General features: G+C 46.3%; 1 protein-coding gene across 3 annotated transcripts in view; it reads right to left on the bottom strand.

The window, feature by feature from the left end:
* Positions 1–2,941: 2,941 nt before the first annotated feature.
* Positions 2,942–11,216, bottom strand: part of si:dkey-34e4.1 (carboxyl-terminal PDZ ligand of neuronal nitric oxide synthase protein) — a 56,743-nt gene continuing 48,468 nt past the window's right edge. For all 3 annotated transcript variants that reach the window (XM_049021080.1, XM_049021079.1, XM_049021081.1), the window contains one exon: positions 2,942–6,336. In XM_049021080.1, the coding sequence (XP_048877037.1) occupies positions 5,802–6,336 (535 nt within the window). In that variant the 3' untranslated portion in view covers positions 2,942–5,801. The remainder of the gene's footprint in view (positions 6,337–11,216) is intronic.

Below are 11,216 nucleotides of genomic sequence, written 5' to 3'. Positions count from 1 at the left end.
TGAGTGTTCAAGGGCAGCCTGATTGCGGCCATTTTTTTTAGTATACTGGCAGGATGCATTGAAAGAGAGTGGAGGAAGCAGATGAGTTTAGAGGAAGAGTTAAGATCTGTCAAATAAGCCGGTATTTACTGCCCATACGGGAACTAAAAATATGGTCGCACTGGGGGACAGCACAGTAGCATGCTGCATGGTCACCAGCAGCATCAATAGTGTAGCGCTGGGGGTACCCATCGGACAGTGGGGAGGCATGCTGCACAGTTTCCAGCAGTGTAAACAGTGTAAATAGCGTAGTACTGGGGGTACCCATCGGACAGTGGGGAGGCATGCTGCAGTTGCCAGCAGTGTAAACAGTGTAAATAGAGTAGTTCTGGGGGTACCCATCCAACAGTAGGCCGGTATGCTGCACAGTTGCCAGCAGTGTAAACAGTGTAAATAGCGTAGTACTGGGGGTACCCATCGGACAGTGGGGAGGCATGCTGCAGTTGCCAGCAGTGTAAACAGTGTAAATACCGTAGTTCTGGGGGTACCCATCCAACAGTAGGCCGGTATGCTGCATGGCTGCCAGCAGTGTAAACAGTGAAAATAACATAGCGCAGGTGTTACCCATCGGACAGTGGGGCAGCATGCTGCACCACTGCCAAAGGTGTAAATAGTGTAAACAGTGTAAATAGCACAACACTGGGAGATGATTCAGGTGCTGAAGTGTGAGGTTATCTTACCTGTGTCTCAGCCAGTGACTACTGCCGACCAAAACTCCAGACTAACCCTCTGCCCCCAGCCCCTCAGTACAGTGTCAGACCTGTTTATATGTTAGTCATTACTACATTATAGTAAATACTAAAATATTCATTACACTGCAGACCTAAACATTTCCCATTGCTTGCTAATTTCCATATAATGTAGCCCTATTTAGCCTGTTTCCCGAGCCCTGAAATGCGTGACTATTACCTTTCTGAGCTTAAAAAGTGATGCTGACAAAAGTTATGCTACCAGTTTTCAGCTGGTGCACCTTTTTCTGAAATACAGTCGTTATACAACTACAGTTAAAATTAATGGAGTGATTTGATTAATATGTGAGTTAGCTATACATATTTACATTACTGCTTTGCTCTACATGACAGGTGAAATGGAAATACATTGACAAATGCCAGAACATTCTCTTAGCAAGAAAGCACTTCTGTAAACTGCTTTAGGTTCTTCACGTCCGTCATGTGACCCTAAATGTCAGCTCCTTGCAACCCAGAAATGAAATTGCATCAATCTACCTTTTTAGAATCTCAAAGTTATTCCCCAGTGTGTCCTGTTTGGCTAACTGTACACAAACGCCTTCGTCAATCAAAATATCACCCCTCACATACAATACATGCTGCAGTAACAGTGTACTGCCAGTAAAGTATTTTGCTTCTGACAAAATTAAGTACACACTGTGTAAGAATGTGACGCACCATCGGAGAGGCATCGCTTCACTAGATGGGTACAAAGAATACGTCATATCCCCTAAGTATCCAGTCAACTACTAATCAGAAGGTACATTGAAATCTATAAGCTTTTTGAGAAAGTATTTTGAATTGCCGCACTATTTTGGTATCACATGGGAATTGTGGAAATCATCACGTCTTTGTGGTGATACATTGGCAAAGGAAGATGCTTTATGTTTCTTTGTTGTTTGGTGAGGTGCTGCTTGAACTGGTGTCTCCAAGAAACCACCACAGATCTCAGCCATTAGGAAACACACCTAATCGTTTTTGTCAAAGTACTACTAAATAATTTACCAAGTTCAGGACTGTTTGGAAGTTTTCTTTTGGGAAAAACTAAGCTGGAAATGTCACATATATAGAAAAGAAATATACTGTACACAGTATGCAGGTGTTATACTTCAGTAATATTATATCATAAATAAAAACGCATCTTATGAACATCCTTACTCAGTTACTCTCTTTGTACTGGCTTTATGTTTCAAAAGTACTTTTTATTATGCTCGCACATAATGAATGATTTTTCAAGTGCAGAGTTTCAATAGTCAGAAAAGGCACAAAGCATAGCTGAATTACATTTTTCTTTAAACTGAAGAACTGCATTTGTGTAGCAGTCAGGTGTTATTTGTCAGATCTCCATGACAGTTTTAAATAACAACAAAAGGAACAACATTCATCCCTGTTTGCTTTTACCTAGGCAAGTTAATTTATTCATGTCTCATCTGAACGATTTATTTTAACCAATGACTGGGACAGAAGACGATCTATCTTGTATGATACATACTAACAAAATGGACTAAAATACAGACTCGGTCTTGCAAAATGTTCCCTCAAGATGGAAAACTTGAGATTGAGATGAATACAGCCACAATGGTACACAGCAGTTCCTCATGTGAGGAAGGAAGCTATTTTTGAACATTCAGGATATGAGCGCAATACTACTCGGCAGAATGAAATATGTAGTAAACGCTGGCCACCCTGGGGAGATAACTAATGTATGAACTTAACGGGCGTCAGGCACACGGCGCTGGTCCCCGACTCTTCTCTCGCCCTGCAGACTGCCAGACTCCTGCTTTCCTGGATGGACGTCCCCCATTCCCACACAATAACTCTGCAGGCACACAGAGCACGCACCTGTCTCTGTGCTCCTTCAGCTCCGCTCACACTTCGTTGTCCGTTAGTAATCCTGAGCGATTGCTGGATTTCAGTTTTTTTGATGGATCCCTGTGCGGGTTTTTACTGTAAATGCCAACAAAGATTTCAGTCAATGTATAGATCCTTTGAGGTTACCTGTAACACTGCTTTAGAACGTACCTTTAATTTGGCTTCACCATTGGTTTCCAAGATTGTATGTAACACTGAAGTATTTTGCTTGAGTATGATGCAGCTGTGTGTGTAACACTGTAGCAGCTCAGCCTCCCTCTGTGTGTTTGTGCTGCATGACTTACCCCCCCCCCCCCCCCCACCCCGCAGGCCAAAATCGCAGGTAGGAAAACTGGGTCTCTTTAGAATTACCCGAAACTACATTTCACTGACACCTAACCAAAAACCTCTGCTGCCATTTACACACTGACATGGGGTGGTCTTGCAGAGTGCAGAGTGATGTTAAGAGTTGTATGTTTTGGGTTTCTCTGTGCTTTTCGATATTTAAAATATTTCTTAGTGAAGAGGAGGCCAAAAATTCTATAATGGAAATTATCAAGAGTTTAGTTTTAATGTGTCTTCTACCAAGACATGTACTATACTTTAAAGGCAGGTGAACTACTCGTCGATTGATCATACACAACACTGAGAGTGCTTATTGAGAAATTTTACAACCAATGTGAAGACGACTCCATTAGAAGGGATATTCTTTCTGCTTTTACATTTTCCTTCTTATCTCAGTGCTCCTCTTAATTTGCCTTGTGTGTCGACACAAGAGTGTGCTCAATACGTAAATGTAAATTTACTAATTCTGGTAAATGATGAAAATCTGCCCTATGATATAATGTATATCCTTTACATAGAACTTATGAGAGATAGACGGACCAGCCCATCTTTGAGGGCCGTCTTGGAGCCAGTTGTGAATCATTTGGCAGAAAGCTTCAGTGTGCTCAGCTTTTAAATGCAAGACATGAGCCCCAAGCAGGCCTACATCAAAGGCACTGGGGTTATCTCACTGTCATTTTTTAACATCACAGCAAATTGACACTGGGCTGATTTAATACTCTCTAAGTCACAGTTGTTATAAATTTAATAAAATTGCTTCCACTTCCAATATCTTCCCTAAATATTTACTAAGGCACCGTGACAATCTTTTCCTGAGTGTAACTTCTCCCATTGATTGGATGTGACTTGAAAGATGACTCCTTATCTCCAGGGTATAACTTTTACTACCTAAAAAGATGCTTTAACTCTTAGTGGTTCAGGTTCCTATTAAAATATTTATTGTTCATATCTCAGTTAAATGGACAGTTAAAGACGTCAAAAATTATCCACACTTGTCAGTAGACCTCTCTAATATGCTATTATGTTTTCTTGCCAACAAGGACTTCAGGTTGGGAACAAACCAGGATGTCTGTCTTACCGAAAAGCACAGCAATGCCAGGCCATTTTCACCACATTTTAGGGGGTGTGCTCCCTCTACCCCTCTCCTCACTGTTACTCATCGACTCCCCACTCTGCTTCTGTTATGGCATTGTCAGAATCCTTGTGGTGTTCATACACAGGGAAACTGTTTGAGCAGTGTTGCCAGGCAACTGACAACCAGGTGTGACAAAGGGCAACTTATCTGCATCTGGATGATCGCAAAAAGTTGCCCTCAGCCGATTAAAATTTTTCAAGTAGAAGAATGTTGCCCAATATCAAGTGGAAAGTGTCCGAGCAACATTTGTCAGCAACAGTTGCCCGGTAACACTGCACAAAAAGATGCCCCGTGTATCATCAGCCTTCAAGAAACAGCAAGGCTTCCAAGCCAGCCACTGGCGCTCATATGTAGTGCAGTGGAAGCTGGGTTCAGTGCCGTGCGTGATTCAGATTGCTGCTGGAGCTCCTCTTCTCCCTGCCAGTGATACATGAGGAGACACGCTTGGCAGTGGATGAGGATGCAGCAGGGACACTCACAGGAAATCACAGACCGGCTGTGTGCAGCCTACAGCCCCGCCTCCCTCCATATGAGCAGCATTACAGTCTCAGCACAGCCTGGGACAAATAAATCGGTGATTCAAATGCAATTTTTTCTTGATATTTTAGGGAAAAAAAATGTTTTGAGCTCTACATTTTTTTCCTTTGCTTTAATGTTTTACTCGCTAAAACTAGAGGAAAAACAGAGAGGAAAATAAAGAAAATTAAATAACCAGGATGTTTTGAAATAATGAAGATGACTGACTGTCCAAAATCTTCACCCAACCCACACTTGCAGTGCAAAGACAAGGAGGCTTTCCTTTAGGATAAGTGTGCGACAACATCCAGCACTGTACCGCTGAAAAGAATGACCACATAGTCACACATGTAACCACATAAGCATGATGTGACTCCAGTGGCAGTACGATGCCCCTTGGCCAGATTACCAACAGTCACCTGTTAAAACATCTTTAGGTACCATCACATGGTCTCTCCATTTCAGTTCACTCTCCTTCCTAACTGCTAACACTTTGTGTCTATTACTCCTGCAGTCTTCCTGACATGCCCTCTCCCTCTTCGTACCCTGCCTATGCTAACCTTCCTAACCCTGGCATGTATGGTATTTTACAGTAATTTACAGGAAAAAACACAGTTTGGTGCCATTCACAAAAAGTTTTCCTCAACAGGGGAAAAAACATTTTAAACTATTTAAGAGTGCCCATTTTCTGTTCATCTCCTACAATTGTCATCTGCCTTTCCTTAGAAGCAAGTTATCCTATAGGGGAAATTACATTAAAGGCATTCAAATATAAGGAGAGCATGAATATGCTCCTTTGCTACACAGCTGATGCTGTGATGTAATATTGTCAATATTGGTGGCTCCTGTCAAATAATTGCAGAGAAATTATTTTTGATCTAAAACTATTTCCTTACTTAGCGATGACCTACATGTACTTGGTGCTTTGTTCTAAAACGATGATATAGAAAATTCTGATTCAGCTTGTCCAGAAACTGATGAGAATAAAAGGTCCAGTTAACCCAGCAGGAAGTGATGTCATCAGAGCATACGCTCAGCTGAGGTATTTTGTTCCTTTGCACATTTTTACTGCGTCCATGGAATATGACCTCTCTGTGCTTTCTGGGTAAATAGAAAGTTAATTAAAAGGGACATTTCATCTCTGGTCACTTGCAACATGTGCCTGCAGTCCCAGCATCCTGGGTGTATCACAGTAAGGGCGACTCTGCGTCCCGCCGTGTTCTCGCTGCTGGATCTTCCAGCCTGTCCTCCTCAGCAGAAGCGTCCAGCAGCTCGTCCTCGGAGAGGCTGATGTGGAGGCACGTCTCGTTGGCAGGGGAGCAGAAGGGCACGCCGTGGCCGGAGCCCTCCGGGGGCCTGGCTCCGCCGCCAAGGTCACTGTGACTGCTGCTCGAGACGGACAGGGGGCCGGGTGGCAGGCTGGCGAACGGAGCCTCCTGCTGAGACCTCTCCTCGGACTGCACCCCCGGGTCTTCGCTGGGGGAGCACGAGCCGCTCTCTGCGTTAACAGGCGAGCGGAGGTCACATGGGGAGACGGAGCCTGCCCTGACATCCGGGACGGACGTACCGTTGCTGAGGGCCACCGAACTCGGCGCCTTGCAGGAGGGGACCGGGCCCCCCACCTTTGGGGCTGTCCTGTTCACTGGGGAGAGGGTTCGGAGGGATCGCTTGCGGCTGATGGGGGCCGGTGGGGGATTCAACTTCGGGATAAACTGCTGAAATCTGGAACAGGGACAAAAAATGTCCAAAAACATTAGACAGCGTCACGGTGGAAATAAAGCCTTTAATTAGCATCACTTTCCCATGTCAAGCCCAAAGTTCTTTTGACCTGTGAATGACTTCAGCCATCGGCCGCTGAAGGGCGAAGGTGATGTGTTTACAAGCGAGGCGGCAAATTCTGCATCAGTATTTCCTTTGTAAACTTTGCTGTGGTTTTTGTCTAATCCTCCCTCCCAGGGAGTTCAGTTAAATCCTTTCCCACTGCTTTGGGTGGTGCTCTCCAGCAGTGAGTGTGAGGGCGAGGGGGGGGGGGTTAAGGGGGGTGTATATGCTCCCGCTGGGGCTGCGTGTGATAAAACAGCCGGTTTGATTAGACCCTTACTGCTGCCCCACAGCGCCTCCTGCAGGCCTACCCCATTCTTAAAAATCCATCCATCCATCCATTTTCCAAACCGCTTATCCTACTGGGTCGCGGGGGGTCCGGAGCCTATCCCGGAAGCAATGGGCACGAGGCAGGGAACAACCCAGGATGGGGGGCCAGCCCATTCTTAAGATACTCAGGCAGCCACACAGGGCTGCGTCAGGCGCCCCGCGTGAGACGCCCCGCTCAGCTTGCGTTCAGGGAGCGCGACCTGAGTCAGACGCCCCACTCAGCTCGCGTTCAGGGAGCGCGCCCCACGTCAGACGCCCCACTCAGCTCGCGTTCAGGGAGCGCGACCCGAGTCAGACGCCCCACTCAGCTCGCGTTCAGGGAGCGCGCCCCACGTCAGACGCCCCACGCAGCTCGCGTTCAGGGAGCACGCCCCACATCAGACGCCCCGCTCAGCTCGCGTTCAGGGAGCGCGCCCCACGTCAGACGCCCCACTCAGCTCGCGTTCCAAATTAGGGCTGGGCACCTGGGAGCCATATGACCACTTGCACAGGAAAGGCCGTGTGTTCAGGACATGAAGAATCCAGTGACCTGGTAGCTATAAGCTTCCATCTGACTCCCTTTTTTCAAGTTTCAGCCAGTACATTGAATAAACATCCTACCTGTTGGGTTTCTTCCTTCTGTTAGGTGCAAATGCCTAAAATGCGAGTGTGAATGATATAAGATCCACCCTGGCTGTGTAATACATTTTCCTTTCCTATTTGCATGCAGTCTGAGTCAGCAGATCTGCTTGGTTTCAAAGTTCGGAGAAGCCAAAGCCCCTGTTTTCCCCATCCGTGTTTTTGAATCTTATTCAGGGCCTGCAGGAAACTACAGACACATGTTTAAAATCTGGACACTGTGAATGAACAGCACAACAATTCTTCAGTGTATAAGAGTTATGGCCTTGTCAAATAATAAGATGTGTGCACATATTTAATATAAATCAAATTCTTTGGAAAGCCATGCTTCAAAGTGTAGAGCTACACAGCTCTTACTATTAATAATAATAAATTTCATTACATAATTCAATTATTAATAATATTGTAATTAATATCTAATTTTTTAACAGCCACTAAAAGTTATGACATAAAAACTTCATTTAGGTGAAACGTTATACATTAATAAATGCACCTTACTTAGAAAGCATGTTTGTCGGTCATAAAAGCACCATATTTCTGCATGCATTTTGGCTCATTTTGAGAATGGAAGGTGCAAGCCGTTTTTGCAGTTTTGTTACAGCCACTGCATCACCAAGATCTCTGGCTGCCTTGTGGAGTGCGTCACGTTCACTCTGGTGGTGGGCAGCAGGGCTGATGCAGGAGATTTCGGTGACTACATTAATTTTACTTTTCAACGAATGTTTGGCAGACACCTTAGTTTACAGATGCGGCATAAAATGCAACAACTGTCACGGTGAACTAGAGGTAAACGGAAACGATAAGAGCTGAGAGGAGAAAAGGCATCATCAGCAGAGAGTAACCTACAGCCAGTAAACATACTTCATGTATTTAGCAGACAGTTTTTCCAAAGTAATGTACAAATGAGGAAATCCTGGGAACAAAGTAGAGACTGAGCCAGCATCCTTAGAGCAGGCAGCGTTAAAGGCCTTTGCTCACAGGTCTAATGTGATCAATTTAAACCCACAACCTTCTGGAAAAAGGCCCAGCTCTGTAACCTGCTGAGCCGCACGGCACTATATAGCAGAGTGAAATGAATAAACAAAAGCAATAACTATGTTTTACAAGGGCCGTAAATTCTCAGTTGGTGGAAAAAAATGTAACAAAATCCTATTAACAGCAAAGTTTCCAGGTCTTATGGTTGAAAGAGACCTTCTGAGGAGATTTAAATTTCACACATGGAAGTTAGACTTTGTGATGTCCACACTGTAGCAGAAGCTAAGCTATCCCAGCTTACAAAGCAGGGCGAGGCAGTCCTGACTGGTTCCTATACATGCTGGCTTTCTGGCTGTCCTTTGAACCACTAATAGTACAAACGATGAGGGAGAATGTTAAATTAGCTTGGTTTGGTGGAAAATAACGGTTCAGTGGAGAGTTTAACTGATTAGGGACTGCAGACTGAGAAGCCACACATCCACTGGCCTGTGCGACAGCCATTTCTGCTTATGCTCAAATATAGTGAAGTGGACGGCTTTAAAATAAAGGAATAGTAGCAGATCCCTGCAGAGCCCCACCAGACCAATGTTAACGTGCGACCGAGTCACATTTTCATGTCATTTACATTTGGTTCCGCTAGTGTAAGGGAAAAGTGGAATCCACAGGCCCTGAAATAGTGAAAAAGGCCAAAATGAGGCTCTCACTTCTTAACTATTTCATTTACAATTTTATCATAATTTAACCAAAGGAAACCTGTACCAAAGTACATAAAGGGTTCTTGTGACTTTAAAATGAATCAAAAATAAAGTGAAATACGTAGCTGCAGCTAAAAGGCCATGCCAGACCTTTCACAGCAGACCCTGCTAACCTTTAACTGGCTTATGTGAAGCCTTTCTCTCACAGGCTAATGCACACTCAGCCTCTTGGGCAAATAGAGGAGGCGCTCACAGCATCCACCTCACCACGAAAATTCACATCCCTCCTGTCACTCCCCACATGCACTGTGCACAAATCAAAGCATTCCTCGGCCATTCGGCAGTGACTGCCAAGAAGAGCCAGGGATGTGCTTTCCTTAATGGTACATGCGCCCTGAGCGAGGGACACGTGTGGGGTAAGCAGAGCCAGATGCATGCATGCGTGACAGACAGGACACGCGTGACAGACAGGACACGCGTGACAGACAGGACACGCGTGACAGACAGGACACGCGTGACAGACAGGACACACGTGACAGACAGGACACGCGTGAGGTGCTGGCATGAATCAGGTGGTACTCAGATACAGTAACGGCTCTGCAGCCCTGATGCACAGACGGTTTGGGGGGTGGGGGGAAATGAGGCTGGGAGGAAATGTGAGTATTTTACAGGACAAATGTGCATGCTGTGCTAAACTGCCCCCTGGATCGGGGCGGGGGCGGGGGCAGAGGGTGATTCTAGATTAAGAGGGGGAGGAACAAACTGGGGGCTCCCAAAGAGAGTAGGGAACGTGAGACCATCAGACAGGCTGTCAGTCCAGACAGGGTTGGAGCTTTCAGAGTGACCAGAGAGAGTCTGCTGCAGTCCAGGACGGTCTCAGGACGGCAAAGCCGTCGCAATAGTATCAGCCAAGACTACAACAGAAGGGCTAGGATGGTCTCTGTGAAGGCAAAGCCGTCGCAATAGTATCAGCCAAGACTGCAACAGAAGGGCCAGGATGGTCTCTGTGAAGGCAAAGCCGTCGCAATAGTATCAGCCAAGACTACGACAGAAGGGCCAGGATGGTCTCTGTGAAGGCAAAGCCGTCGCAATAGTATCAGCCAAGACTGCGACAGAAGGGCCAGGATGGTCTCTGTGAAGGCAAAGCCGTCGCAATAGTATCAGCCAAGACTGCGACAGAAGGGCCAGGATGGTCTCTGTGAAGGCAAAGCCGTCTCAATAGTATCAGCCAAGACTGCGACAGAAGGGCCAGGATGGTCTCTGTGAAGGCAAAGCCGTCGCAATAATATCAGCCAAGACTACGACAGAAGGGCCAGGATGGTCTCTGTGAAGGCAAAGCCGTCGCAATAGTATCAGCCAAGACTGCGACAGAAGGGCCAGGATGGTCTCTGTGAAGGCAAAGCCGTTGCAATAATATCAGCCAAGACTACGACAGAAGGGCCAGGATGGTCTCTGTGAAGGCAAAGCCGTCACAATAATATCAGCCAAGACTGCGACAGAAGGGCCAGGATGGTCTCTGTGAAGGCAAAGCCGTCGCAATAATATCAGCCAAGACTGCGACAGAAGGGCCAGGATGGTCTCTGTGAAGGCAAAGCCGTCGCAATAGTATCAGCCAAGACTACGACAGAAGGGCCAGGATGGTCTCTGTGAAGGCAAAGCCGTCGCAATAATATCAGCCAAGACTGCGACAGAAGGGCCAGGATGGTCTCTGTGAAGGCAAAGCCGTCACAATAATATCAGCCAAGACTGCGACAGAAGGGCCAGGATGGTCTCTGTGAAGGCAAAGCCATCGCAATAATATCAGCCAAGACTACGACAGAAGGGCCAGGATGGTCTCTGTGAAGGCAAAGCCGTCACAATAATATCAGCCAAGACTGCGACAGAAGGGCCAGGATGGTCTCTGTGAAGGCAAAGCCGTCGCAATAATATCAGCCAAGACTGCGACAGAAGGGGCAGGATGGTCTCTGTGAAGGCAAAGCCGTCGCAATAGTATCAGCCAAGACTACGACAGAAGGGCCAGGATGGTCTCTGTGAAGGCAAAGCCGTCGCAATAATATCAGCCAAGACTGCGACAGAAGGGCCAGGATGGTCTCTGTGAAGGCAAAGCCGTCACAATAATATCAGCCAAGACTGCGACAGAAGGGCCAGGATGGTCTCTGTGAA

Source organism: Brienomyrus brachyistius, chromosome 7, assembly GCF_023856365.1.
Source record: "Brienomyrus brachyistius isolate T26 chromosome 7, BBRACH_0.4, whole genome shotgun sequence".
Taxonomy (NCBI): Eukaryota; Metazoa; Chordata; class Actinopteri; order Osteoglossiformes; family Mormyridae; genus Brienomyrus; species Brienomyrus brachyistius.
Note: the sequence above shows the minus strand (reverse complement) of the source record. Positions and strands in the feature narration are given on the sequence as shown.